The sequence below is a fragment of the Anser brachyrhynchus genome, assembly GCF_964034855.1.
Source record: "Anser brachyrhynchus genome assembly, contig: SCAFFOLD_47, whole genome shotgun sequence".
Taxonomy (NCBI): Eukaryota; Metazoa; Chordata; class Aves; order Anseriformes; family Anatidae; genus Anser; species Anser brachyrhynchus.
Genome location: NW_027663839.1, coordinates 1376660 through 1404232, shown reverse-complemented (window position 1 = coordinate 1404232; position 27573 = coordinate 1376660). Strand labels below are relative to the sequence as shown.

The 27573-nt window shown below is 58.3% G+C and overlaps 1 protein-coding gene across 37 annotated transcripts; it reads left to right on the top strand.

Moving 5' to 3' along the window:
• LOC308186757 (uncharacterized protein) lies at window positions 1-27573 on the top strand. Of its 37 annotated transcripts, XR_013944262.1 has the most exons (18): window positions 22-191; window positions 4715-4790; window positions 9546-9621; window positions 11429-11504; window positions 12066-12141; window positions 12238-12313; window positions 14892-14967; window positions 15856-15931; window positions 17085-17160; window positions 18134-18209; window positions 22684-22819; window positions 22903-22953; window positions 23079-23138; window positions 23226-23287; window positions 23385-23676; window positions 23797-23875; window positions 24018-24190; window positions 24339-24679. XR_013944262.1 is itself a non-coding variant. In XM_080608929.1 (16 exons), exons 10-15 carry the CDS (start codon window positions 17121-17123, stop codon window positions 24091-24093), a joined length of 387 nt encoding a protein of 128 aa, XP_080465055.1. In that variant the 5' UTR covers window positions 113-191; window positions 4715-4790; window positions 9546-9621; window positions 11429-11504; window positions 12066-12141; window positions 12238-12313; window positions 14892-14967; window positions 15856-15931; window positions 17010-17039; window positions 17073-17120; the 3' UTR covers window positions 24094-24182; window positions 24344-24679. The 37 variants fall into 37 exon arrangements, 11 of the variants coding, with proteins under 11 accessions (XP_080465056.1, XP_080465055.1, XP_080465054.1 ...); XR_013944260.1 differs by having other exon boundaries at window positions 23240-23287; window positions 23385-23875; XR_013944261.1 differs by having other exon boundaries at window positions 23240-23291; window positions 23385-23875.

Here is a 27573-nt window from a genome sequence, read left to right as displayed (position 1 = left end):
GGCTTTTCCTCAGCGTTGGGGACGGAGGGGAAGGGGCTATTCTTCAGGGTTGGGGTCGGAGGAGAAGGGCCTTTTCCTCAGGATTGGCGCCTCATGGGAAGGGCCTTTTCCTCAGGGTTGGGGCTGAAAGGGAAGGGACATTTCCTAAGCGATGGGACGAGATGGGAATGGGATTTTCCTCAGGGTTGCAGGTAAGGTGGAAGGGGCTTTTCCTGAGGGTTGGGGTTTGGAGGGGAAGGGGCTTTTCCTCAGGTTTGGGGCCGGGAGGGGAAGGGGCTTTTCCTCAGGGTTGGGGCCAGGAGGGGAAGGGGTTTTTCCTCAGGATTGGGGCCGGACGCGCAGGGGCTTTTCCTCAGGGTTGGGGTCTGGACGTGCAGGGGCTTTTCCTCAGGGTTGGGTCGGAGGGGAAGGGGTTTTTCGTCATGGTTGGGGCCGGAGGGGAAGGGGCTTTTCGTCAGGGTTGGGGCCGGAGGGGAAGGGGCTATTCCTCAGGGTTGCGGCCAGAGGGGAAGGGGCTTTTCCTCAGGGTTGCGGCCAGAGGGGAAGGGGCTTTTCGTCAAGGTTGGTTCCGGGAGGGGAAGGGGTTTTCCTGAGGGTTGGGGTTTGGAGGGGAAGGGGCTTTTCCTCAGGGTTGGGACCGGGAGGAGAAGGGGCTTTTCCTGACGGTTGGGGCCAGACGCGCAGGGGCTTTTGCTCAGGGTTGGGGCCGGAAGTGCAGGGGCTTTTCCTCAGGGTTGGGGCCGAGACGGGAAGGGGCTTTTCCTCAGGATTGGGGCCGGACGCGCAGGTGTTTTCCTCAGGGTTGGGTCTGGACGCGCAGGGTCTTTTCCTCAGGGTTGGGTCGGAGGGGAATGGACCATTTCCTGAGGCTTGTGGCTGGAGGGGAACGGGCTTTTCCTCAGTGTTGGGGCCGGAGGGGAAGGGCTTTTCGTCAGGGTTGGGGCCGGAGTGGAAAGGGCTTTTCCTCAGGTTTTTGCCAGGAGGGGAAGGGGTTTTTCCTCAGGCTTGGGGCTTTTTCTGAGGGTTGGGGTCAGACGGGAAGGGGCTTTTTCTGAGGGTTGTGGCTGGAGAGGACGGGGCTTTTCTTAGGGTTGTGTCCGGAGGGGAAGGGCTTTTCTTCAGGGTTGGGGCCTTTTCTGAGGCTTGGGGCTGAAGGGGAAGGGTCTTTTCGTCAGGGTTGGGGCTGGTGGGGAAGGGCTTTTTGTCAGGGTTGGGGCTGAAGGGGAAGGGGCTTTTCCTCAGGGTTGGGGCCGGACGCGCAGGAGCTTTTCCTCAGGGTTGGGGCCGGACGCGCAGGAGCTTTTCCTCAGGGTTGGGGCCGGACGCGCAGGGGATTTCCTCGGGGTTGGGGCCGGAGGGGAAGGGGTTTTTGTGAGGGTTCGGGCCGGAGTTGAAGGGGCTTTTCCTCAGGTTTTTGGCAGGAGGGGAGGTGGCTTTTGTTCAGGGTTGGGGCTTTTTCTCAGAGTTGGGGTCGGAGGGGAAGGGGCCTTTTCTGAGCCTTGGGGCCGGAGGGGAAAGGGATTTTCCTCAGGTTTGGGGCTTTTCCTCAGGGTTTGGGACAGAGTGTAAGGGGCTTTTCGTCAGGGTTGTGGACGGAGGGGAAGGGGTATTCCTCAGGGTTGGGGCCGGGAGGGGAAGGGGCTTTTCCTCAGGGTTGGGGCCGGGAGGGGAAGGGGCTTTTCTTCAAGGTTGGTTCCGGGAGGGGAAGGGGTTTTCCTGAGGGTTGGGGTTTGGAGGGGAATGGGCTTTTCCTCAGGGTTGGGGCCGGGAGGGGAAGGGGCTTTTCTTCAAGGTTGGTTCCGGGAGGGGAAGGGGTTTTCCTGAGGGTTGGGGTTTGGAGGGGAAGGGGCTTTTCCTCAGGGTTGGGGCCGGGAGGGGAAGGGGCTTTTCCTCTGGGTTGGGGCCGGACGTGCAGGTGCTTTTTCTCAGGGCTGGGGCCGGACGTACAGGGGCTTTTTCGGAGGGTTTTGGCCCGAGCGGAAAGGGCTTTTCTGAGGGTTGTGTCCGGAGGGGAAGGGGCTTTTCTTTAGGGTTGGGGCATTTTCTGAGGCTTGGGGCTGAAGTGGATGGGGCTTTTCCTCATGGTTGGGGCAGGTGGGGAAGTGCTTTTCGTCAGGGTTGGGGCTGCAGTGGAAGGGGCTTTTCCTCAGGTTTTTGGCAGGAGTGGATGTGGCTTTTCCTCAGGGTTGGGGCTTTTTTTCAGGGTTGGGGTCGGAGGAGAAGGGCCTTTTCCTCAGGGTTGGGGCCGAAAGGGAAGGGACATTTCCTAAGCGATGGGAGCAGATGGGAATGGGATTTTCCTTAGGGTTGCAGGTAAGGTGGAAGGGGCTTTTCCTGACGGTTGGGGTTTGGAGGGGAAGGGGCTTTTCCTCAGGGTTGGGGCCGGACGCGCAGGGGCTTTTCCTCAGGCTTGTGTCTGGACGTGCAGGGGCTTTTCCTCAGGGTTGGGTCGGAGGGGAATGGAACTTTTCCTGAGGCTTGTGGCTGGAGGGGAATGGGCTTTTCCTCAGGGTTGGGGTTTTTCCTCAGGGTTGGGGCCGGAGGGGAAGGGGCTTTTCGTCAGGGTTGGGGCCGGAGGGGAAGGGCTTTTCGTCAGGGTTTGGGCCGGATGGGAAGGGGCTTTTCCTCAGGGTTGCGGCCAGCGGGGAAGGAGCTTTTCGTCAGGGTTGAGGCCAGAGGGGAAGGGGCTTTTCCTCAGGGTTGGGGCCGGAGGGGAAGGCGCTATTCCTCAGGGTTGCGGCCAGAGGGGAAGGGGCTTTTCCTCAGCGTTGCGGCCAGAGGGGAAGGGGCTTTTCCTCAGGGTTGCGGCCAGAGGGGAAGGGGCTTTTCGTCAAGGTTGGTTCCGGGAGGGGAAGGGGTTTTCCTGAGGGTTGGGGTTTGGAGGGGAAGGGGCTTTTCCTCAGGGTTGGGGCTGGGAGGAGAAGGGGCTTTTCCTGACGGTTGGGGCCAGACGCGCAGGGGCTTTTCCTCAGGGTTGGGGCCGGAAGTGCAGGGGCTTTTCCTCAGGGTTGGGGCCGAGACGGGAAGGGGCTTTTCCTCTGGATTGGGGCCGGACGCGCAGGGGTTTTCCTCAGGGTTGGGTCTGGACGTGCAGGGTCTTTTTCTCAGGGTTGGGTCGGAGGGGAATGGACCTTTTCCTGAGGCTTGTGGCTGGAGGGGAACGGGCTTTTCGTCAGGGTTGGAGCCGGAGTGGAAGGGGCTTTTCCTCAGGTTTTTGCCAGGAGGGGAAGGGACTTTTCCTCAGGCTTGGGGCTTTTTCTGAGGGTTGGGGTCGGACGGGAAGGGGCTTTTTCTGAGGGTTGTGGCTGGAGAGGAAGGGGCTTTTCTGAGGGTTGTGTCCGGAGGGGAAGTGTTTTTCTTCAGGGTTGGGGCCTTTTCTGAGGCTTGGGGCTGAAGGGGAAGGGTCTTTTCGTCAGGGTTGGGGCTGGTGGGGAAGGGCTTTTTGTCAGGGTTGCGGCCAGAGTGGAAGGGGTTTTTCCTCAGGGTTGGGGCTGGACGCGCAGGAGCTTTTCCTCAGGGTTGGGGCTGGACGCGCAGGAGCTTTTCCTCAGGGTTGGGGCCGGACGCGCATGGGCTTTTCCTCAGGGTTGGGGCCGGACGCGCAGGAGCTTTTCCTCAGGGTTGGGGCCGGACGCGCAGGGGCTTTTCCTCAGGGTTGGGGCTGGAGGGGAAGGGGTTTTTGTGAGGGTTCGGGCCGGAGTTGAAGGGGCTTTTCCTCAGGTTTTTGGCAGGAGGGGAGGTGGCTTTTGTTCAGGGTTGGGGCTTTTTCTCAGAGTTGGGGTCGGAGGGGAAGGGGCCTTTTCTGAGCCTTGGGGCCGGAGGGGAAAGGGATTTTCCTCAGGTTTGGGGCTTTTCCTCAGGGTTTGGGACTGAGTGTAAGGGGCTTCTCATCAGGGCTGTGGACGGAGGGGAAGGGGTATTCCTCAGGGTTTGGGCCGGGAGGGGAAGGGGTTTTTCCTCAGGGTTGGGGTGGGAGGGGAAGGGGCTTTTCTTCAAGGTTGGTTCCGGGAGGGGAGGGGTTTTCCTGAGGGTTGGGGTTTGGAGGGGAAGGGGCTTTTCCTGAGGGTTGGGGCCGGGAGGGGAAGGGGCTTTTTCTCAGGGCTGGGGCCGGACGTGCAGGGGCTTTTTCTCAGGGCTGGGGCCGGACGTACAGGGGCTTTTTTGGAGGGTTTTGGCCCGAGCGGAAAGGGCTTTTCTGAGGGTTGTGTCCGGAGGGGAAGGGGCTTTTCTTTAGGGTTGGGGCATTTTCTGAGGCTTGGGGCTGAAGTGGATGGGGCTTTTCCTCATGGTTGGGGCAGGTGGGGAAGTGCTTTTCGTCAGGGTTGGGGCTGCAGTGGAAGGGGCTTTTCCTCAGGTTTTTGGCAGGAGTGGATGTGGCTTTTCCTCAGGGTTGGGGCTCTTTTTCAGGGTTGGGGTCAGAGGAGAAGGGCCTTTTCCTCAGGATTGGGGCCTCATGGGAAGAGCCTTTTCCTCAGGGTTGGGGCCGAAAGGGAAGGGACATTTCCTAAGCGATGGGAGCAGATGGGAATGGGATTTTCCTCAGGGTTGCAGGTAAGGTGGAAAGGGCTATTCTTCAGGGTTGGGGCCGGGAGGGGAAGGGGCTTTTCCTCAGCGTTGGGGACGGAGGGGAAGGGGCTATTCTTCAGGGTTGGGGTCGGAGGAGAAGGGCCTTTTCCTCAGGATTGGCGCCTCATGGGAAGGGCCTTTTCCTCAGGGTTGGGGCTGAAAGGGAAGTGACATTTCCTAAGCGATGGAACCAGAGGGGAATGGGATTTTCCGCAGGGTTGCAGGTAAGGTGGAAGGGGCTTTTCCTGAGGGTTGGGGTTTGGAGGGGAAGGGGCTTTTCCTCAGGGTTGGGGCCGGGCGGAGAAGGGGTTTTTCCTCAGGATTGGGTCCGGACGTGCAGGGGCTTTTCCTCAGGGTTGGGTCTGGACGTGCAGGGGCTTTTCCTCAGGGTTGGGTCGGAGGGGAACATACCTTTTCCTGAGGCTTGTGGCTGGAGAGGAATGGGCTTTTCCTCAGGGTTGGGGATTTTCCTCAGGGTTGGTGCCGGACGGGAAGGGGCTTTTCCTGAGGATTGGGGCCGGAGGGGAAGGGCTTTTTGTCAGGGTTGGAGCCGGAGTGGAAGGGGCTTTTCCTCAGGTTTTTGCCAGGAGGGGAAGGGGCTTTTCCTCAGGATTGGGGCTTTTTCTGAGGGTTCGGATCGGACGGGAAGGGGCTTTTTCTGAGGGTTGTGTCCGGAGGGGAAGTGGCTTTTCAAGGGTTTTGTCCGGAGGGGAAGGGCTTTTCTTCAGGGTTGGGGCCTTTTCTGAGGCTTGGGGCTGAAGGGGAAGGGGCTTTTTGTTAGGGTTGGGGCTGAAGGGGAAGGGGCGTTTCGTCTGGGTTGGGGCCGGACTCGAAGGGCCTTTTCCTCAGGCCTGGGGCCGTATGGGAGTGGGCTTCTTTTTAGGGTTGGGACTTTTCGTCAGGGTTGGGGCCGGATGCGCAGGGGCTTTTCCTCAGGGTTGGGGCCGGACGTGCAGGGGCTTTTCCTCAGGGTTGGGGCCGGATGCGCAGGGGCTTTTCCTCAGGGTTGGGGCCGGAGGGGAAGGGGTTTTTGTGAGGGTTCGGGCCGGAGTTGAAGGGGCTTTTCCTCAGGTTTTTGGCAGGAGGGGAGGTGGCTTTTGTTCAGGGTTGGGGCTTTTTCTCAGAGTTGGGGTCGGAGGGGAAGGGGCCTTTTCTGAGCCTTGGGGCCGGAGGGGAAAGGGATTTTCCTCAGGTTTGGGGCTTTTCCTCAGGGTTTGGGACAGAGTGTAAGGGGCTTCTCATCAGGGTTGTGGACGGAGGGGAATGGGTATTCCTCAGGGTTGGGGCCGGGAGGGGAAGGGGCTTTTCCTCAGGGTTGGGGCTGGGAGGGGAAGGGGTTTTCCTGAGGGTTGGGGTTTGGAGGGGAAGGGGCTTTTCCTCAGGGTTGGGGCCGGGAGGGGAAGGGGCTTTTTCTCAGGGCTGGGGCCGGACGTGCAGGGGCTTTTTCTCAGGGCTGGGGCCGGACGTACAGGGGCTTTTTTGGAGGGTTTTGGCCCGAGCGGAAAGGGCTTTTCTGAGGGTTGTGTCCGGAGGGGAAGGGGCTTTTCTTTAGGGTTGGGGCATTTTCTGAGGCTTGGGGCTGAAGTGGATGGGGCTTTTCCTCATGGTTGGGGCAGGTGGGGAAGTGCTTTTCGTCAGGGTTGGGGCTGCAGTGGAAGGGGCTTTTCCTCAGGTTTTTGGCAGGAGTGGATGTGGCTTTTCCTCAGGGTTGGGGCTTTTTTTCAGGGTTGGGGTCAGAGGAGAAGGGCCTTTTCCTCAGGATTGGGGCTGAAAGGGAAGGGACATTTCCTAAGCGATGGGAGCAGATGGGAATGGGATTTTCCTCAGGGTTGTAGGTAAGGTGGAAGGGGCTATTTTTCAGGGTTGGGGCCAGACTTGCAGGGGCTTTTCCTCAGGGTTGGGGCTGGAGGGGAAGGGCTTTTCGTCAGGGTTGGGTCTGGAGGGGAAAGGGCTTTTCCTCAGGTTTTTGCCAGGAGGGGAAGGGGCTTTTCCTCAGGCTTGGGGCTTTTTCTGAGGGTTGGGGTCGGACGGGAAGGGGCTTTTCTGAAGGTTGTGTCCGGAGGGGAAGGGCTTTTCTTCAGGGTAGGGGCCGTTCTGAGGCTTGGGGCTGAAGGGGAAGGGGCTTTTCGTCAGGGTTGGGACTGGTGGGGAAGGGCTTTTTGTCAGGGTTGCGGCCAGAGGGGAAGGGGCTTTTCGTCAAGTTTGGGGCCGGACTCGCAGGGGCTTTTCCTCAGGGTTGGGGCCAGACGCGCAGGGGCTTTTCGTCAGGGTTGGGGCCGGACGTGCAGGAGCTTTTCCTCAGGGTTGGGGCCGGACGCGCAGGAGCTTTTCCTCAGGGTTGGGGCCGGACGCGCGGGGGCTTTTCCTCAGGGTTGGGCCGGAGGGGAAGGGGTTTTTGTCAGGGTTGGGGCCGGAGTAGAAGGGGCTTTTCGTCTGGTTTTTGGCAGGAGGGGAGGTGGCTTTTCTTCAGGGTTGGGTCTTTTCCTCAGGGTTTGGGACAGAGTGTAAGGGGCTTTTCGTCAGGGTTGTGGACGGAGGGGAAGGGGCTATTCCTGAGGGTTGGGGTTTGGAGGGGAAGGGGCTTTTCCTCAGGGTTGGGGCCGGGAGGGGAAGGGGCTTTTCCTCAGTGTTGGGGCCGGACGCACAGGGGCTTTTTCAGAGGGTTGTGGCCTGAGCAGAAAGGGCTTTTCTGAGGGTTGTGTCCGGAGGGGAAGGACTTTTCTTCAGGGTTGGGGCATATTCTGAGGCTTGGGGCTTAAGGGGAAGGGACTTTTCCTCATGGTTGGGGCAGGTGGGGAAAGGCTTTTCCTCAGGGTTGGGGCTGGGAGGAGAAGGGGCTTTTCCTCAGGGTTGGGGCCATACGCGCAGGGGCTTTTCCTCAGGGTTGAGGCCGGAAGTGCAGGGGCTTTTCCTCAGGATTGGGGCCAGACGCGCAGGGGTTTTCCTCAGGGTTGGGTCTGGACATGCAGGGTCTTTTCCTCAGGGTTGGGTCGGAGGGGAATGGACCTTTTCCTGAGGCTTGTGGCTGGAGGGGAATGGGCTTTTCCTCAGTGTTGGGGCCGGAGGGGAAGGGCTTTTCGTCAGGGTTGGGGCCGGGAGGGGAAGAGGCTTTTCCTCTGGGTTGGGGTTTGGAGGGGAAGGGGCTTTTCCTCAGGTTTGGGGCCGGGAGGGGAAGGGGCTTTTCCTCAGGGTTGGTACCGGAATTGCAGGAGCTTTTCCTCAGGGTTGGGTATGGACGCGCAGGGTCTTTTCCTTAGGGTTGGGTCGGAGGGGAATGAGGGAATGAACCACTTCCTGAGGCTTGTGGCTGAAGGGGAAGGGGCTTTTCCTCAGGGTTTTGTCCGGAGGGGAAGGGCTTTTCTTCAGGGTTGGGGCCTTTTCTGAGGCTTGGGGCTGAAGGGGAAGGGGCTTTTTGTCAGGGTTGGGGCTGGTGGGGAAGGGCTTTTTGTCAGGGTTGGGGCCGAAGGGAAGGGGCGTTTCGTCCGGGTTGGGGCCGGACTCGAAGGGCCTTTTCCTCAGGCCTGGGGCCGTATGTGATTGGGCTTCTTTTTAGGGTTGGGACTTTTTCTCAGGGTTGGGGCCGGATGCGCATGGGCTTTTCCTCAGGGTTGGGGCCGGACGCGCAGGGGCTTTTCCTCAGGGTTGGGGCTTTTTCTCAGAGTTTTGGCTGGAGGGGAAGGGGCTTTTTCTCAGGGTTGTGGCCGGAGGGCTAGGGGCCTTTTCTGAGGCTTGGGGCCGGAGGGGAAGGGGCTTTTCCTCAGGGTTGGGGCTTTTCCTCAGGGTTTGGGACTGAGTGTAAGGGGCTTTTCGTGAAGGTTGGTTCTGGGAGGGGAAGGGGTTTTCCTGAGGGTTGGTGTTTGGAGGGGAAAGGGCTTTTCCTCAGGGTTGGGGCCGGACGCGCAGGAGCTTTTCCTCATGGTTGGGGCCGGACGTGCAGGGGCTTTTCCTCAGGGTTGGGGCCGGAGGGGAAGGAGTTTTTGTGAGTGTTCGGGCCGGAGTTGAAGGGGCTTTTCCTCAGGTTTTTGGCAGGAGGGGAGGTGGCTTTTGTTCAGGGTTGGGGCTTTTTCTCAGAGTTGGGGTCGGAGGGGAAGGGGCCTTTTCTGAGCCTTGGGGCCGGAGGGGAAAGGGATTTTCCTCAGGTTTGGGGCTTTTCCTCAGGGTTTGGGACAGAGTGTAAGGGGCTTCTCATCAGGGTTGTGGACGGAGGGGAATGGGTATTCCTCAGGGTTGGGGCCGGGAGGGGAAGGGGCTTTTCTTCAAGGTTGGTTCCGGGAGGGGAAGGGGTTTTCCTGAGGGTTGGGGTTTGGAGGGGAAGGGGCTTTTCCTCAGGGTTGGGGCCGGGAGGGGAAGGGGCTTTTCCTCTGGGTTGGGGCTGGACGTGCAGGGGCTTTTTCTCAGGGCTGGGGCCGGACGTACAGGGGCTTTTTCGGAGGGTTTTGGCCCGAGCGGAAAGGGCTTTTCTGAGGGTTGTGTCCGGAGAGGAAGGGGCTTTTCTTTAGAGTTGGGGCATTTTCTGAGGCTTGGGGCTGAAGTGGATGGGGCTTTTCCTCATGGTTGGGGCAGGTGGGGAAGTGCTTTTCGTCAGGGTTGGGGCTGCAGTGGAAGGGGCTTTTCCTCAGGTTTTTGGCAGGAGTGGATGTGGCTTTTCCTCAGGGTTGGGGCTTTTTTTCAGGGTTGGGGTCAGAGGAGAAGGGCCTTTTCCTCAGGATTGGGGCCTCATGGGAAGAGCCTTTTCCTCAGGGTTGGGGCCGAAAGGGAAGGGACATTTCCTAAGCGATGGGAGCAGATGGGAATGGGATTTTCCTCAGGGTTGCAGGTAAGGTGGAAAGGGCTATTCTTCAGGGTTGGGGCCGGGAGGGGAAGGGGCTTTTCCTCAGCGTTGGGGACGGAGGGGAAGGGGCTATTCTTCAGGGTTGGGGTCGGAGGAGAAGGGCCTTTTCCTCAGGATTTGCGCCTCATGGGAAGGGCCTTTTCCTCAGGGTTGGGGCTGAAAGGGAAGTGACATTTCCTAAGCGATGGAACCAGAGGGGAATGGGATTTTCCGCAGGGTTGCAGGTAAGGTGGAAGGGGCTTTTCCTGAGGGTTGGGGTTTGGAGGGGAAGGGGCTTTTCCTCAGGGTTGGGGCCGGGCGGAGAAGGGGTTTTTCCTCAGGATTGGGTCCGGACGTGCAGGGGCTTTTCCTCAGGGTTGGGTCTGGACGTGCAGGGGCTTTTCCTCAGGGTTGGGTCGGAGGGGAACATACCTTTTCCTGAGGCTTGTGGCTGGAGAGGAATGGGCTTTTCCTCAGGGTTGGGGATTTTCCTCAGGGTTGGTGCCGGACGGGAAGGGGCTTTTCCTGAGGATTGGGGCCGGAGGGGAAGGGCTTTTTGTCAGGGTTGGAGCCGGAGTGGAAGGGGCTTTTCCTCAGGTTTTTGCCAGGAGGGGAAGGGGCTTTTCCTCAGGATTGGGGCTTTTTCTGAGGGTTCGGGTCGGACGGGAAGGGGCTTTTTCTGAGGGTTGTGTCCGGAGGGGAAGTGGCTTTTCAAGGGTTTTGTCCGGAGGGGAAGGGCTTTTCTTCAGGGTTGGGGCCTTTTCTGAGGCTTGGGGCTGAAGGGGAAGGGGCTTTTTGTTAGGGTTGGGGCTGAAGGGGAAGGGGCGTTTCGTCTGGGTTGGGGCCGGACTCGAAGGGCCTTTTCCTCAGGCCTGGGGCCGTATGGGAGTGGGCTTCTTTTTAGGGTTGGGACTTTTCGTCAGGGTTGGGGCCGGATGCGCAGGGGCTTTTCCTCAGGGTTGGGGCCGGACGTGCAGGGGCTTTTCCTCAGGGTTGGGGCCGGATGCGCAGGGGCTTTTCCTCAGGGTTGGGGCCGGAGGGGAAGGGGTTTTTGTGAGGGTTCGGGCCGGAGTTGAAGGGGCTTTTCCTCAGGTTTTTGGCAGGAGGGGAGGTGGCTTTTGTTCAGGGTTGGGGCTTTTTCTCAGAGTTGGGGTCGGAGGGGAAGGGGCCTTTTCTGAGCCTTGGGGCCGGAGGGGAAAGGGATTTTCCTCAGGTTTGGGGCTTTTCCTCAGGGTTTGGGACAGAGTGTAAGGGGCTTCTCATCAGGGTTGTGGACGGAGGGGAATGGGTATTCCTCAGGGTTGGGGCCGGGAGGGGAAGGGGCTTTTCCTCAGGGTTGGGGCTGGGAGGGGAAGGGGTTTTCCTGAGGGTTGGGGTTTGGAGGGGAAGGGGCTTTTCCTCAGGGTTGGGGCCGGGAGGGGAAGGGGCTTTTCCTCTGGGTTGGGGCTGGACGTGCAGGGGCTTTTTCTCAGGGCTGGGGCCGGACGTACAGGGGCTTTTTTGGAGGGTTTTGGCCCGAGCGGAAAGGGCTTTTCTGAGGGTTGTGTCCGGAGGGGAAGGGGCTTTTCTTTAGGGTTGGGGCATTTTCTGAGGCTTGGGGCTGAAGTGGATGGGGCTTTTCCTCATGGTTGGGGCAGGTGGGGAAGTGCTTTTCGTCAGGGTTGGGGCTGCAGTGGAAGGGGCTTTTCCTCAGGTTTTTGGCAGGAGTGGATGTGGCTTTTCCTCAGGGTTGGGGCTCTTTTTCAGGGTTGGGGTCAGAGGAGAAGGGCCTTTTCCTCAGGATTGGGGCCTCATGGGAAGAGCCTTTTCCTCAGGGTTGGGGCCGAAAGGGAAGGGACATTTCCTAAGCGATGGGAGCAGAGGGGAATGGGATTTTCCTCAGGGTTGCAGGTAAGGTGGAAGGGGCTATTCTTCAGGGTTGGGGCCGGAGGGGAAGGGGCTTTTCCTCAGCGTTGGGGACGGAGGGGAAGGGGCTATTCTTCAGGGTTGGGGTCGGAGGAGAAGGGCCTTTTCCTCAGGATTGGCGCCTCATGGGAAGGGCCTTTTCCTCAGGGTTGGGGCTGAAAGGGAAGGGACGTTTCCTAAGCGATGGGACCAGATGGGAATGGGATTTTCCTCAGGGTTGCAGGTAAGGTGGAAGGGGCTTTTCCTGAGGGTTGGGGTTTGGAGGGGAAGGGGCTTTTCCTCAGGGTTGGGGCCGGGAGGGGAAGGGGCTTTTCCTGAGGGTTGGGGTTTGGAGGGGAAGGGGCTTTTCCTCAGGTTTGGGGCCGGGAGGGGAAGGGGCTTTTCCTCAGGGTTGGGGCCGGGAGGGGACGGGGTTTTTCCTCAGGATTGGGGCCGGACGCACAGGGGCTTTTCCTCAGGGTTGGGTCTGGACGTGCAGGGGCTTTTCCTCAGGGTTGGGTCGGAGGGGAATGGAACTTTTCCTGAGGCTTGTGGCTGGAGGGGAATGGGCTTTTCCTCAGGGTTGGGGTTTTTCCTCAGGGTTGGGGCCGGAGGGGAAGGGGCTTTTCGTCAGGGTTGGGGCCGGAGGGGAAGGGGCTTTTCCTCAGGGTTGCGGCCAGCGGGGAAGGGGCTTTTCGTCAGGGTTGGGGCCGGGAGGGGAAGGGGCTATTCTTCAGGTTTGGGGTCGGAGGAGAAGGGCCTTTTCCTCAGGATTGGTGCCTCATGGGAAGGGCCTTTTCCTCAGGGTTGGGGCCGAAAGGGAAGGGACATTTCCTAAGCGATGGGAGCAGAGGGGAATGGGATTTTCCTCAGGGTTGCAGGTAAGGTGGAAGGGGCTTTTCCTGAGGGTTGGGGTTTGGAGGGGAAGGGGCTTTTCCTCAGGGTTAGGGCCGGGAGCAGAAGGGGCTTTTCCTGAGGGTTGGGTCCGGAAGGGAAGTGACATTTCCTAAGCGATGGAACCAGAGGGGAATGGGATTTTCCGCAGGGTTGCAGGTAAGGTGGAAGGGGCTTTTCCTGAGGGTTGGGGTTTGGAGGGGAAGGGGCTTTTCCTCAGGGTTGGGGCCGGGCGGAGTAGGGGTTTTTCCACAGGATTGGGTCCGGACGTGCAGGGGCTTTTCCTCAGGGTTGGGTCTGGACGTGCAGGGGCTTTTCCTCAGGGTTGGGTCGGAGAGGAACGTACCTTTTCCTGAGGCTTGTGGCTGGAGGGGAATGGGCTTTTCCTCAGGGTTGGGGATTTTCCTCAGGGTTGGTGCCGGACGGGAAGGGGCTTTTCCTGAGGATTGGGGCCGGAGGGGAAGGGCTTTTCGTCAGGGTTGGAGCCGGAGTGGAAGGGGCTTTTCCTCAGGTTTTTGCCAGGAGGAGAAGGGGCTTTTCCTCAGGCTTGGGGCTTTTTCTGAGGGTTCGGGTCGGACGGGAAGGGGCTTTTTCTGAGGGTTGTGGCCGGAGGGGAAGTGGCTTTTCAAGGGTTTTGTCCGGAGGGGAAGGGCTTTTCTTCAGGGTTGGGGCCTTTTCTGAGGCTTGGGGCTGAAGGGGAAGGGGCTTTTTGTCAGGGTTGGAGCTGGTGGGGAAGGGCTTTTTGTCAGGGTTGGGGCTGAAGGGGAAGGGGCGTTTCGTCTGGGTTGGGGCCAGACTCGAAGGGCCTTTTCCTCAGGCCTGGGGCCGCATGGGAGTGGGCTTCTTTTTAGGGTTGGGACTTTTCCTCAGGGTTGGGGCCGGATGCGCAGGGGCTTTTCCTCAGGGTTGGGGCCGGACGTGCAGGGGCTTTTCCTCAGGGTTGGGGCCGGATGCGCAGGGGCTTTTCCTCAGGGTTGGGGCCGGAGGGGAAGGGGTTTTTGTGAGGGTTCGGGCCGGAGTTGAAGGGGCTTTTCCTCAGGTTTTTGGCAGGAGGGGAGGTGGCTTTTGTTCAGGGTTGGGGCTTTTTCTCAGAGTTGGGGTCGGAGGGGAAGGGGCCTTTTCTGAGCCTTGGGGCCGGAGGGGAAAGGGATTTTCCTCAGGTTTGGGGCTTTTCCTCAGGGTTTGGGACTGAGTGTAAGGGGCTTCTCATCAGGGTTGTGGACGGAGGGGAATGGGTATTCCTCAGGGTTGGGGCCGGGAGGGGAAGGGGCTTTTCCTCAGGGTTGGGGCTGGGAGGGGAAGGGGCTTTTTCTCAGGGCTGGGGCCGGACGTACAGGGGCTTTTTCGGAGGGTTTTGGCCCGAGCGGAAAGGGCTTCTCTGAGGGTTGTGTCCGGAGGGGAAGGGGCTTTTCTTTAGGGTTGGGGCATTTTCTGAGGCTTGGGGCTGAAGTGGATGGGGCTTTTCCTCATGGTTGGGGCAGGTGGGGAAGTGCTTTTCGTCAGGGTTGGGGCTGCAGTGGAAGGGGCTTTTCCTCAGGTTTTTGGCAGGAGTGGATGTGGCTTTTCCTCAGGGTTGGGGCTCTTTTTCAGGGTTGGGGTCAGAGGAGAAGGGCCTTTTCCTCAGGGTTGGGGCCTCATGGGAAGGGCCTTTTCCTCAGGGTTGGGGCCGAAAGGGAAGGGACATTTCCTAAGCGATGGGAGCAGATGGGAATGGGATTTTCCTCAGGGTTGCAGGTAAGGTGGAAGGGGCTATTCTTCAGGGTTGGGGCCGGAGGGGAAGGGGCTTTTCCTCAGCGTTGGGGACGGAGGGGAAGGGGCTATTCTTCAGGGTTGGGGTCGGAGGAGAAGGGCCTTTTCCTCAGGATTGGCGCCTCATGGGAAGGGCCTTTTCCTCAGGGTTGGGGCTGAAAGGGAAGGGACTTTCCTAAGCGATGGGACGAGATGGGAATGGGATTTTCCTCAGGGTTGCAGGTAAGGTGGAAGGGGCTTTTCCTGAGGGTTGGGGTTTGCAGGGGAAGGGGCTTTTCCTCAGGGTTGGGGCCGGGAGGGGAAGGGGCTTTTCCTGAGGGTTGGGGTTTGGAGGGGAAGGGGCTTTTCCTCAGGTTTGGGGCCGGGAGGGGAAGGGGCTTTTCCTCAGGGTTGGGGCCGGGAGGGGAAGGGGTTTTTCCTCAGGATTGGGGCCGGACGCGCAGGGGCTTTTCCTCAGGGTTGGGTCTGGACGTGCAGGGGCTTTTCCTCAGGGTTGGGTCGGAGGGGAATGGAACTTTTCCTCAGGCTTGTGGCTGGAGGGGAATGGGCTTTTCCTCAGGGTTGGGGTTTTTCCTCAGGGTTGGGGCCGGAGGGGAAGGGGCTTTTCATCAGGGTTGGGGCTGGAGGGGAAGGGCTTTTCGTCAGGGTTTGGGCCGGATGGGAAGGGGCTTTTCCTCAGGGTTGCGGCCAGCGGGGAAGGGGCTTTTCGTCAGGGTTGGGGCCGGGAGGGGAAGGGGCTATTCTTCAGGTTTGGGGTCGGAGGAGAAGGGCCTTTTCCTCAGGATTGGCGCCTCATGGGAAGGGCCTTTTCCTCAGGGTTGGGGCCGAAAGGGAAGGGACATTTCCTAAGCGATGGGAGCAGAGGGGAATGGGATTTTCCTCAGGGTTGCAGGTAAGGTGGAAGGGGCTTTTCCTGAGGGTTGGGGTTTGGAGGGGAAGGGGCTTTTCCTCAGGGTTAGGGCCGGGAGCAGAAGGGGCTTTTCCTGAGGGTTGGGTCCGGAAGGGAAGTGACATTTCCTAAGCGATGGAACCAGAGGGGAATGGGATTTTCCGCAGGGTTGCAGGTAAGGTGGAAGGGGCTTTTCCTGAGGGTTGGGGTTTGGAGGGGAAGGGGCTTTTCCTCAGGGTTGGGGCCGGGAGGGGAAGGGGCTTTTCCTGAGGGTTGGGGTTTGGAGGGGAAGGGGCTTTTCCTCAGGTTTGGGGCCGGGAGGGGAAGGGGCTTTTCCTCAGGGTTGGGGCCGGGAGGGGAAGGGGTTTTTCCTCAGGATTGGGGCCGGACGCGCAGGGACTTTTCTTCAGGGTTGGGGTTTTCCTCAGTTTTGCGGCCGGAGGGGAAGTGGTTTTTGTCAGGGTTCGGGCCGGAGTTGAAGGGGCTTTTCCTCAGGTTTTTGGCAGGAGGGGAGGTGGCTTTTCCTCAGGGTTGGGGCTTTTTCTCAGAGTTGGGGTCGGTGGGGAAGGGGCTTTTTCTCAGAGTTGGGGTCGGAGGGGAAGGGGCTTTTTCTCAGAGTTGGGGCCCGAGGGGAACGGGGTTTTTCTCAGGGTTATGGCTGGAAGGGGAAGGGGCTTTTTCTCAGGGTTGTGGCTGGAGGGGAAGGGGCCTTTTCTGAGGCTTGGGGTCGGAGGGGAAGGCGCTTTTCCTCAGGGTTGGGGCTTTTCCTCAGGGTTTGAGACAGAGTGTAAGGGGTTTTTCGTCAGGGTTGTGTACGGAGGGGAAGGGGCTTTTCCTCAGGGTTGGGGCCGGGAGGGGAAGGGGCTTTTCCTCATGGTTGGGGCAGGTGGGGAAGTGCTTTTTGTCAGGGTTGGGGCCGCAGTGGAAGGGGCTTTTCCTCAGGTTTTTGGCAGGAGTGGATGTGGCTTTTCCTCAGGGTTGGGTCTTTTTCTCAGGGTTGGGGTCGGAATAGACGGGCCTTTTCCTCAGGATTGGCTCCTCATGGGAAGGGCCTTTTCCTCAGGGTTGGGGCCGAAAGGGAAGGGACATTTCCTAAGCGATGGGACCACATGGGAATGGGATTTTCCTCAGGGTTGCAGGTAAGGTGGAAGGGGCTATTCTTCAGGGTTGGGGCCGGAGGGGAAGGGGCTTTTCCTCAGGGTTGGGGCCAGAAGTGCAGGGGCTTTTCCTCAGGGTTGGGGCCGGGAGGGGAAGGGGCTTTTCCTCAGGGTTTGGGCATTTTCTGAGGCTTGGTGCTGAAGGGGAAGGGGCTTTTCATCAGGGTTGGGGCTGGTGGGGAAGGGCTTTTTGTCAGGGTTGGGGCTGAAGGAGAATGGGCATTTCGTCAGGGTTGGGGCTGGACTCGAAGGGCCTTTTCCTCAGGCCTGGGGCCGGATGGGAGTGGGCTTCTTTTTAGGGTTGGGATTTTTCTTCAGGGGTGCGGCCAGAGGGGAAGGGGCTTTTCCTCAGGGTTGGGGCCGGACGCGCAGGGGCTTTTCGTCAGGGTTGGGGTCGGACGCGCAGGGGCTTTTCCTCAGGGTTGGGGCCGGACGCGCAGGGGCTTTTCCTCAGGTTGGGGTTTTTCCTCAGTGTTGCGGCCGGAGGGGAAGTGGTTTTTGTCAGGGTTTGGGCCGGAGTTGAAGGGGCTCTTCCTCAGTTTTTTTTAAGAGGGGAGGTGGCTTTTCTTCAGGGTTGGGGCTTTTTCTGAGTTGGGGTAGGAGGGGAAGGTGCTTTTTCTCAGAGTTTTGGCCGGAGGGGAAGGGGCCTTTTCTGAGGCTTGGGGCCGGAGGGGAAGGGACTTTTTCTCAGGCTTGGGGCTTTTTCTGAGTTTTGGGGTCGGATGGGAATGGGCTTTTTCTGAGAGTGGTTGCCGGATGGGAAGGGGCTTTTCTGAGGGTTGTGTCCGGAGGGGAAGGGCTTTTCTTCAGGGTTGGGGCCTTTCTGAGGCTTGGGGCTGAAGGGGAAGGGGCTTTTCCTCAGTGTTGGGGCTTGTGGGGAAGGGTTTTTTGTCAGGGTTGGGGCTGAAGTGGAAGGGGCGTTTCGTCCGGGTTGGGGCCGGACTCGAAGGTCCTTTTCCTCAGGGTTGGGGTTTTTCCTTAGTGTTGCGGCCGGAGGGGAAGGGGTTTTTGTCAGTGTTCGGGCCGGAGTTGAAGGGGCTTTTCCTCCGGTTTTTGGCAGGAGTGGATGTGGCTTTTCCTCAGAGTTGGGGCTTTTTCTCAGGGTTGGGGCCTCATGGAAGGGACTTTTCCTCAGGGTTGGGGCTGAAAGGGAAGGGACATTTCCGAAGCGATGGGACCAGAGGGGAATGGGATTTTCCTCAGGGTTTCAGGTAAGGTGGAAGGGGCTTCTCTTCAGGGTTGGGGGCCGGAGGGGAAGGGGCTTTCCCTCATGGTTGGGGTCGGGAGGGGAAGGGGCTTTTCATCTGGGTTGGGGCCGGGAGGGGAAGTGTCTTTTCCTCAGGGTTGGGGCCGGACGTGCAGGGGCTTTTCCTCAGGGTTGGGGCTGGATGCGCAGGGGGTTTTTCCTAGGGTTGGGCCCGGAGGGGAATGGGCTTTTCCTCAGGGTTGGGGTCTTTCCTCAGTTTTGCAGCCGGAGGGGAAGGGGTTTTTGTCAGGGTTCGAGCCAGAGTTGAAGGGGCTTTTCCTCAGGTTCTTGGCAGGAGGGGAGGTGGCTTTTCTTCAGGGTTGGGGCTTTTTCTCAGAGTTGGGGTCGGAGGGGAAGGGCATTTTCCTCAGGGTTGGGGCTTTTCGTCAGGGTTTGGGCCAGAGTGTAAGGGGCATTTCGTCAGGGTTGGGGCCGGAGGGGAAGGGGCTTTTTATCAAGGTTGGTTCTGGGAGGGGAAGGGGTTTTGCTGAGGGTTGGTGTTTGGAGGGGAAGGGCCTTTTCCTTAGGGTTGGGGCCGGGAGGGGAAGGGGCTTTTCCTGAGGGTTGGGGCCGGACGCGCAGGGGCTTTTTCGGAGGCTTGTGGCCGGACACGCAGGTTCTTTTTCAGAGGGTTGTGGCCCGAGGGGAAGGGGCTTTTCTGAGGGTTGTGTCTGGAGGGGAAGGGGCTTTTCTTCAGGGTTGGGGCATTTTCTGAGGTTTGGGATTGAAGGGGAAGGGGCTTTTCCTCAGGGTTCGGGCTGGTGGGGAAGGGCTTTTCATCAGGGTTGGGGCCGGAGTAGAAGGGGCTTTTTCTCAGGTTTTTGGCAGGAGTGGATGTGGCTTTTCCTCAGGGTTGGGGATTTTTCTCAGGGTTGGTTTCGGAGGGGAAGGGCCTTTTCCTCAGGGTTGGGGCCTCATGGGAAGGGCCTTTTCCTCAGGGTTGGAGCCGAAAGGGAAGGGACATTTCCTAAGCGATGGGAGCAGATGGGAATGGGATTTTCCTCAGCGTTGCAGGTAAGGTGGAAGGGGCTATTCCTCAGGGTTTCAGGTAAGGTGGAAGGGGCTTTTCCTCAGGGTTGGTGCCGGGATGGGAGGGGCTTTTCCGCAGGGTTGGGGCCGGGAGGGGAAGGGGCTTTTCCTCAGGGTTGGGGCTGGGAGGGGAAGGGGCTTTTCCTCAGTGTTGAGGCCGGGAGGGGAAGGGGTGTTTCCTCAGGGTTGGGACCGGACGCGCAGGGGCCTTTCCTCAGGGTTGGGGCTGGACGCGCAGGGGCCTTTCCTCAGGGTTGGGGATTTTCCTCAGGGTTGTGGCTGGAGGGGAAGGGGCTTGTTATAAGATTTGAAGCTAGAGGGAAAGGGGCTTTTCCTCAGGGTTGGGGCTTGAGGGGAAGGGGATTTTCCTCAGGGTTGGGGTTTTTCCTCAGGGTTTGGGCCAGAGTGTAAGGGGTTCCTTGTCAGGGTTGTGGACGGAGCGGAAGGGGCTATTCGTCCGGGTTGGTTCCGGGAGGGGAAGGGGTTTTCCTGAGGGTTAGGGATTGGAGGGCAAGGGGCTTTTCCTCAGGGATGGGGCCGGGAGGGGAAGGGGCTTCTCCTGTGGGTTGGGGTTTGGAGGGGAAGGGGCTTTTCCTCTTGGTTGATGCCGGGAGGGGAAGGGGCTTTTACTCAGGGTTGGGGCCGGATGCGCAGGGGCTTTTCCTCAGGGTTTGGTGTGGACGCATAAGGGCTTTTCGTCAGGGTTGGGGCTGGAGGGGAATGGGTTTTCCTCAGGTTTGGGGCCTGAGGCAAAGTGGCTTTTCCTTAGGGTTGGGGCCAGAGTTGATGGAGCTTTTCCTCAGGGTTTGGGCCGAAGAGGAAGGTGCTTAACCTCAGGATGGGGCCAGAGTTGATTGGGATTTTTCTCAGGGCTGGGTTCAGAGGGGAAAGGGATTTTCCTCAGGGTTGGTTTCAGAGGGCAAGGGGCTTTTCCTCAGGGTTTATGCCAGACCGGAACGTGTTTTTCTCGGGATTGGGGATGGAGGTGAAGTGGCATTTTCCTCAGGGTTTGGAATTTTCCTGAGGGTTGGGGCCAGTGTGGAAGGGGCTTTTTCTTAGGGTTGGAGCCGGATGGGAAGGGTCTTCTCCTCAGCATTCGGGCCGGAGGGGAAGGTGCTTTTCCTCATGGGTGGGACAGGATGGGAAGGGGCTTTTCCGCAGGGTTTGGGGTGTAGGGGAAAGGGCTTTTCCTCAGGGTTGGGGCTGGATGGAAAGGGGTTCTTCCTCAGGCTTGGGCCTCATGGGAAGGGGTTTTTCCTCAGGGTTGGGGACTTTCCTCAGGGTTGCTGCTGGAGGGGAAGGGGTTTTTCTTTATGCTTGGCGCTGGAGGGGAAGGGGCTTTTCCTCAGGATTGGGGCCGGAAGCGAAGGGGCTTTTCCTCAGGGTTGGGGCCGGACGGGAAGGGGCTGTTCCTCATGTTTGGTGCTGTACAGGAAGGGGCTTTTCTTCAGGGTTGGATCCGGAGCGGAAACGGACTTTTCCTCAGGGTTGGGGCTGGAGGGGAAGGGGCTTTTCCTCAGGGTTGGGGCTGGAGGGGAAGGGGCTTTTCCTCAGGTTTGGGGCTGGACGGGAAGGGGCTTTTCTTCAGGGTTGGGGCAGGAGCGGAAAGGGACTTTTCCTCAGGGTTGGGACCGGAGGTGAAGGGGTTTTTCCTCAGGGTTGGGGCTGGAGGTGAAGGGTCTTTTCCTCAGGTTTGGGGCCGGAGGTGAAGGGGCTTTCTCTTAGCCTTCGGGACGGAGGGGAAGGGGCTTTTCCTCAGGGTTGGCGCCGAAGGGGAAAGGGTTTTACCTCAGGGTTGGGGCCAGAGTTGATTGGGGAGTTGAAAAGGGGCTTTTCCTCAGAGTTTATGCCAGACCGGAACGTGTTTTCCTCGGGATTGGGGATGGAGGTGAAGGGGCATTTTCCTCAGAGTTTAGAATTTTCCTGAGGGTTGGGGCCGGAGTAGAAGGGGCTTTTGCTTAGGATTGGAGCCGGAGGGGATGTGTCTTCTCCTCAGGGCTGGGGCCGGAGGGGAAGGCGCTTTCACTCATGGGTGGGACAGTATGGGAAGGGGCTTTTCCGCAGTGTTGGGGCTGGAGGGGAAGGGGTTTTTTCCTCAGGCTTGGGCCTCATGGGAATGGGTTTTCCCTCAGGGTTAGGGATTTTCCTCAGGGTTGGGGCTGGAGGGGAAGGGTCTTTACTCAGCATTGAGGCTGGAGGGGAAGGGGCTTTTTCTTAGGGTTGGGACAAGGGTGGAAGTGGCTTTTCCTTAGTGTCGGCGGCGGAGAGGAATGGGCTTTCCTCAGGGTTATGGCTGGAGGGGAAGGGGTTTTCCCTCAGGGTTGGGGCTTCATGGGAACGTGCTTTTCCTCAGAGTTGGGTCAGGAGTTGGTGGGGCTTTTCCTCAGGCTTAGGGCCGGAGGGGAAGGCGCTTTTCCTCAGGGTTGGGGATTTTCCTCAGGGTTGCTGCCGGAGGGGAAAGGGTTTTTCTTGATGCTTGGCGCTGGAGGGGAAGGGGCTTTTCCTCAGGGTTGGGGCCAGAACGAAAGGGGCTGTTCCTCATGTTTCGGGCTGGACGGGAAGGGGCTGTTCCTCATGTTTGGTGCTGGACAGGAAGGGGCTTTTCCTCAGGGTTGGGCTGAATTTGATAGGGCTTTTCCTCAGGGTTGGGTCCGGAGCGGAAAGGGATTTCCTCAGGGTTTGGGCCGGAGGCAAAGGGGTTTTCCTTAGGATTGGGGCCGGAGCGGAAAGGGTTTTCCTCAGGTTTGGGGCTGGAGGGGAACGCAGTTTTCCTCAGGATTGGTGCCAGTGTTGATTGGGCTTTTCCTCAGGGTTGGGGCCAGAGTTGATGGGGCTTTTCCTCAGGGTTGGGGCCGAAGGGGAAAGGGTTTTACCTCAGGGTAGGGGCCAGAGTTGATGGGGCTTTTCCTCAGTGTTGGTGTTGGAAAGGAATGGACTTTTCTCAGTGTTGGGGCCGGACGGGAAGGGGTTTTTCCTCACAGTTGGGGCTTCATGGGGTGGGGCTTTTCCTCAGGGTTGGGTCCAGAGTTGATGGGGCTTTTCCTCAGGGTTGGGTCCGGAGTTGATGGGGCTTTTCCTCAGGGTTGGGTCCGGAGTTGATGGGGGTTTTCCTCAGGGTTGGGTCCGGAGTTGATGGGGCTTTTCCTCAGGGTTGGGGCTTCATGGGTTGATTGGACTTTTTCTAGGATTGGGTGCGGAGTTGATGGGGCTTTTCCTCAGGTTTTGGGCCAGAGGGGAATGGGCTATTTCTCAGGGTTAGTGCAGGAGAGGAATGGGCTTTTGCTTAGTGTTGGGGCCGGAGGGGAAGGGCTTTTTGGTAAGGGTTGGGGCCAGATGGGGAGGGTCTTTTACTCTGGGTTGGGGCCAGAGGGGAAGGGGTTTCTCCATAGGGTGTGGTCCAGAGGGGAAGGGTCTTCTCCTCAGGGTTGGGGCCGGACCGGAGGGGACTTTTCCTCATGGTTGGGACGGGATGGGAAGAGGCTTTTCCGCAGGGTTTGGGGCTGGATTGGAGGGGGCTTTTCCTCAGGGCTGGGGCTGGAGGGGAAGGGGCTTTTCCTCAGGGTTGGGCCTCATGGGAAGGGGTTTTTCCTCAGGGTTGGGGTTTTTCCTCAGGGTTGGGGATTTTCCTCAGGGTTGGGGCCTGAGGGAAAGGGTTTTTTTCCTGATGGTCGGCGCTGGAGGGGAAGGGGCTTTTTCTCAGGGTTGGGACCGGGGTGGAAGTGGCTTTTCCTCAGTGTTGGCGGCGGAGAGGAATGGTATCCCTTAGGATTTTCACAGGTTGGTGGGGCTTCCTGTGAGTCTCAGCCTGTATGTCAAATATTATCCAAGTTAGAGCTGTGGTGGTAAAGTGATGGAGCAGGGTTTAGGAGAACTGGATCATCGAAGCTCCCTGAGCAGCAGTAGGCAGGTAAGGTGTAGTCTTTCCCAGGGTTAGGGGCAGTTTATTATATTTCTGGAGCTTTTGCCTGTGGTTTGGCTGGCTGTGGAGTCTTTAGACCTTGCAGCCTTCCAGATGTTAAGTGCTTGGAATTCACGTACTAGAGGTATGTTTAGGAGGGGTTGCTGGCTAACTTGTGTTTGGGAAATCGTGGGGTATGGTTCCTTTTTTGGGGTTCTACTTTAATCTCTAGATATATCAAGGCATTTGAGTAACTGTGCAGAGGATTCCCGAAGAACCTCAGTATGCATGGCAAGGGCCTTGACTGCATAAGGGCAGTATGAGGAAGAGGCTGAGCAGGGTCGCCTTTTTCATCTGTGAAGGGTAACTCTGTGATTGTGGCACTGCCCAGGGCATTTTTTTGTGCGGCGCTGTCTGGGTACGTTTTCGCGCAGTGCTGCCTGGTCATGAGTCTCAGAGCTAACGAGCAGCTGAAGTAAAGGAGCTGGGAAGAGAGGTATTGCAGCAAGTATGCTGTGGCTGTGAGTTGCCTCAGGGTGTGCTTTTCTCTTGTCTCTGCAGGTGCCTAGTGCAGTCTTGGACAGGGAATTCCACATGTCACGGAGCAGTTGTGGAAGGTGAGAGTGTTGTCAGCGAGGTCATCCCTTATCGGAAGCAAAGGGAAAGATGTTCAGGTGTTTCCCTCTGAGGGTCTGAGGTGAGGCTGTTTGGGCCAGAGGAGCGGTGTGGCAGGTGGTTGCTTGCAAGCACAGTGGTCATTTTGTCCTTTTGTGTGGCCAGGTGGCATGGGTGATGCTGTCTACTCCTTTTGAGCTTGGATCTAATTTCCAGGTACAGAGGAAAGTGGACTGCTGTTTTAAAATGATAAAATGAACTATAGAGTCACTTCTGTTGTTGAGGGATGGGTGCTAATGGTGGCAGCTGAATGTTTATCTTCTGTGTTTTTCTTTGTTCAGGCGGAGACGCAGTGTGCGATACAGGATGTCACGACCCGAGCTGCCTCTGGAGTGACTCTGGTGGGCGATGAAGAGATGTAGCAGTTGCTTTTGGGGTGCGGTTGTCACTGCAGTTATTTTATGACATCAGATAGAGTAAAATTCCAGTTTGCCTTTTCGAGGTGCTGTAAGTGGCTAAAGAGAACAGATGGAAGCATCTGCTCTGTGGGGTAGGTAAGCTGCTGAGGTAAAGGAGGGGATGAGAGTAACTGACCTAAGGGTGCTGTGGCTTTTGCTGCTGTGGTTGCTTTCTCTTCTGTTTCTCAGGTGCCACAGGCAAGGTGGACTGTGATAGTCTTCAGAATAGGAACAAAGCAGGTCACTTGAATGCTGCCTGGTTCCTGAGAAAGGGTTTGTAGAGGAGAGAAGCTTTCAATATTCAAAGCTGAAGCAAAAGCCTGGTCATTGTTGCTTCTAGAAACACCCCAGTTCTCTTGTCTGCACTCTGTATGGTGTTGAGCTGAAAACCAGATGGAAAGAAAAAAAAAAAAAAAGAAAACCACAGCTGCTGCTTGTCCTGCTCTCTACTTTGTTGTTTTTTGCCCCTCCCCTTTCCCAGGTGATTGGGTTTGGGTGCTCGGCAGGGCCAAATGGTATATGGGCCCCAGGCAAGGCATGAGGGAGCTCATCCTGCCTGGGCTGCTCTTAGGGGTAAGTGCTTTGTTTTTCCTTCTGTCAGTTGCAGGGTTCTTTGGGTGGGTTGGAGTCTATGGACTGATGCGTACTGGTCTCTGCTTGGAAATGCACATCTCTTTGAGGTAAGGGCTAGAAGGATCTGTTAGAGGAAAGCAATCTATATAGTAGGAGCAGGCGCCCTTATTGCATGCAGCTCTTCTTCAGGTGAGTAATTGTTAGAGCGTGTTTACGGATAGGGTGGTAATGTTAGCTTGTGTGTTCTAGGTCCCTTAGGGTTTTCAGAGATGGATTGGGGCTTCCTGTGCATCTTGGCCTGTATGTCAAATATTATCCAAGTTAGAGCTGTGGTGGTCAAGTGATGGAGCAGGGTTTAAGAGAACTGGATCCTGGAAGCTCCCTGTGCAAGCATGTATCTGAAAAGAGCAGCAGGTAGGCAGGTAAGGTGTAGTCTTTTCCAGGCTTATGGGCTGTCCTGGTTCCAGTTAGGACAGAGTTAATTTTTCCTCATAGTAGCTGGTAGGGTGCTATGTTTTGGATTAGGATGAGAAGAGCGCCGATAACATGCTGATGTTTTAATTGTTGCAGAGCAGTGTTTACACCAGGCCAAGGACTCTTCAGCTTCTCGCTCTGTCCTGCCAGCGAGCAGGCTGGGGGTGCAGCAGGAGCTGGGAGGGGACAGACCCAGGACAGCTGACCCAAACTGGCCAAAGGGGTATTCCATACCATCTGGCGTCATGCTAAACAATATATAGGGGTGGCTGGCCGGGGTGGGGGGCCGGCTGCTCGGGGATAGGCTGGGCATCGGTCAGCGGGTGGTGAGCAATTGCATTGTGCATCACTTGTTTTCTTACGCATTATTAATACTATTATCATTATTATTATTATTGTTATTATTATATTCCTGTCTTAATAAACTGTCTTTATCTCAACTCACTGGCTTCACTTTCCCGTTTCTCTCCCCCATCCCAGAGAGGGAGGGGGGAGGGTGAGCGAATGGCTGTGTGGTGTTTAGCTGCCAGCTGGGTTAAACCACAACAGGGGCAGTTTGTTATATTTCTGGAGCTTTTGCCTGTGGTTTGACTGGCTGTGGAGTCTTTAGACCTTGCAGCCTTCCAGATGTTAAGTGCTTGGAATTCACGTCCTAGAGGTATGTTTTAGGAGGGGTTGCTGGCTAACTTGTGTTTGGGAAATCGTGGGGCACGGTTCTTTGACTGCATAAGCGCAGTAGTACCTAGAGAGTGAGCAGGGTCAACTTTTCCATTCGTGAAAGATAAGTCTGTGATCGCGCGGCGCCGCCCGGGCCCATTTTCGCGCGGCGCCGCCCGGGCCCATTTTCGCGCGGCGCCGCCCGGGCCCATTTTCGCGCGGCGCCGCCCGGGCCCATTTTCGCGCGGCGCCGCCCGGGCCCATTTTCGCGCGGCGCCGCCCGGGCCCATTTTCGCGCGGCGCCGCCCGGGCCCATTTTCGCGCGGCGCCGCCCGGGCCCATTTTCGCGCGGCGCCGCCCGGGCCCATTTTCGCGCGGCGCCGCCCGGGCCCATTTTCGCGCGGCGCCGCCCGGGCCCATTTTCGCGCGGCGCCGCCCGGGCCCATTTTCGCGCGGCGCCGCCCGGGCCCATTTTCGCGCGGCGCCGCCCGGGCCCATTTTCGCGCGGCGCCGCCCGGGCCCATTTTCGCGCGGCGCCGCCCGGGCCCATTTTCGCGCGGCGCCGCCCGGGCCCATTTTCGCGCGGCGCCGCCCGGGCCCATTTTCGCGCGGCGCCGCCCGGGCCCATTTTCGCGCGGCGCCGCCCGGGCCCATTTTCGCGCGGCGCCGCCCGGGCCCATTTTCGCGCGGCGCCGCCCGGGCCCATTTTCGCGCGGCGCCGCCCGGGCCCATTTTCGCGCGGCGCCGCCCGGGCCCATTTTCGCGCGGCGCCGCCCGGGCCCATTTTCGCGCGGCGCCGCCCGGGCCCATTTTCGCGCGGCGCCGCCCGGGCCCATTTTCGCGCGGCGCCGCCCGGGCCCATTTTCGCGCGGCGCCGCCCGGGCCCATTTTCGCGCGGCGCCGCCCGGGCCCATTTGTCTCAGATCAAGCTAACGAGCAGCTGAGGTAAAGGAGCTGGGACGAGGGAGGTATTGCAGCAGGTTCGCTGTGGCTGTGAGGTGCCTCAGGGTGTGCTTTTTCTCTTGTCTCTGTAGGTGCCTCTGTAGGAGCAGGGTTTAGGAGAACTGGATTATGGAAGCTCCCTGTGCAAGCATGTATCTGAAAAGAGCAGCAGGAGGCAGGTAAGGTGTAGTCTTTCCCAGGGTTGGGGGCAGTTTGTTATATTTCTGGAGCTTTTGCCTGTGGTTTGGCTGGCTGCGGAGTCTTTAGACCTTGCAGCCTTCCAGATGTTAAGTGCTTGGACTTCACGTCCTAGAGGTATGTTTTAGGAGGGGTTGCTAGCTAACTTGTGTTTGGGAAATCGTGGGGTACAGTTCCTTTTTTGGGGTTCTATTTTAATCTCTAGATATATCAAGGCATTTGCGTAACTGTCCAGAGGATTCCCAAAGAGCCTCAGTATGCATGGCAAGGGCCTTGACTGCATAAGGGCAGTATGAGGAAGAGACTGAGCAGGGTCACCTTCCTCATCTGTAGAGGATAAGCCTGTGATTACCCTTGCAGGGGCTACTGTGCATTCCTGGCCTTTTGGCCTTTGTGGACCTGAGGGTGGTTTTTTTCTGGCTCTGGTCTCTGTGCTTGAGACCTCTGCAAGGAGCTGTACTGTTTGCGTGTCCATCATGGGCGTGGCCTTCTCTCTGGTTCTTGTAGGCCAGGTCATGGGCATGGGCTAAGCTGGAAACTTGAAAGAGGCACGAGGGTGAGGGGATGGCAGTGTGGGCCCTGAGTTGGTGGGTGCATTGTGTTAGTCTGTTTGCCCTGTCGGGCAGGCTTTGCAAGCACTTGTGACAGCATTGTGCATCTCCTGCCATGTTCCTGGGGGGCGTCAGCGGGTCCAGTTCCTGAAATGCTGAGCCATCAGCATAGCCTTTTGGTTTTCAGATAGCCTACTCAAGTGTGTGATTTTTCCTGTGAGTGATGTTATTTCATGGAATTGGTTTTTCTTTGTTGGTGTGTCATCTGTGGTGCTCCTAGATTTTTCTTCCTATGCAGAAAGAAAGCTTTAATGCTAGCTGAAGAAGATCAGTTACTTGCTTGGTTGTATGGTCCTCTCAATATTCAAAGCTGAAGCAAAAGCCTGGGGATTGTTGCTTCTAGAAACACCCCAGTTCTCTTGTCTGCACTCTGCATGGTGTTGAGCTAAAAACCATATGGAAAAAAAAAAACCCCACACCTGTTGCTTGTCCTGCTCTGTCTACTTTGATGTGCTTTGCCCCTCCCCTTTCCCAGGTGATGGGGTTTGGGTGCTGGGCGGGGCCAAATGGTATATGAGCCCCAGGCAAGGCCTGAGGGGGAGCTCTTTCTGCCTGGGCTGCTCTTAGGGGTAAGTGCTTTGTTTTTCCTTCTGTCAGTTGCAGGGTTCTTTGGGTGGGTTGGAGTCTATGGACTGATGCGTACCGGTCTCTGCTTGGAAATGCACATCTCTTTGAGGTAAGGGCTAGAAGGATCTGTTAGAGGAAAGCAATCTATATAGTAGGAGCAGGCGCCCTTATTGCATGCAGCTCTTCTTCAGGTGAGTAATTGTTAGAGTGTGTTTCTGGATAGGGTGGTAATGTTAGCTTGGTGGTTTTTTTCTGGCAGCAGGAGGCAGGTAAAGTGTAGTCTTTTCCAGGGCAGCGCCGGGGGTGCACCGCGGTGGGGCCGGAGAGGGCCCTGGCAGCGCCGGGGGTGCACCGCG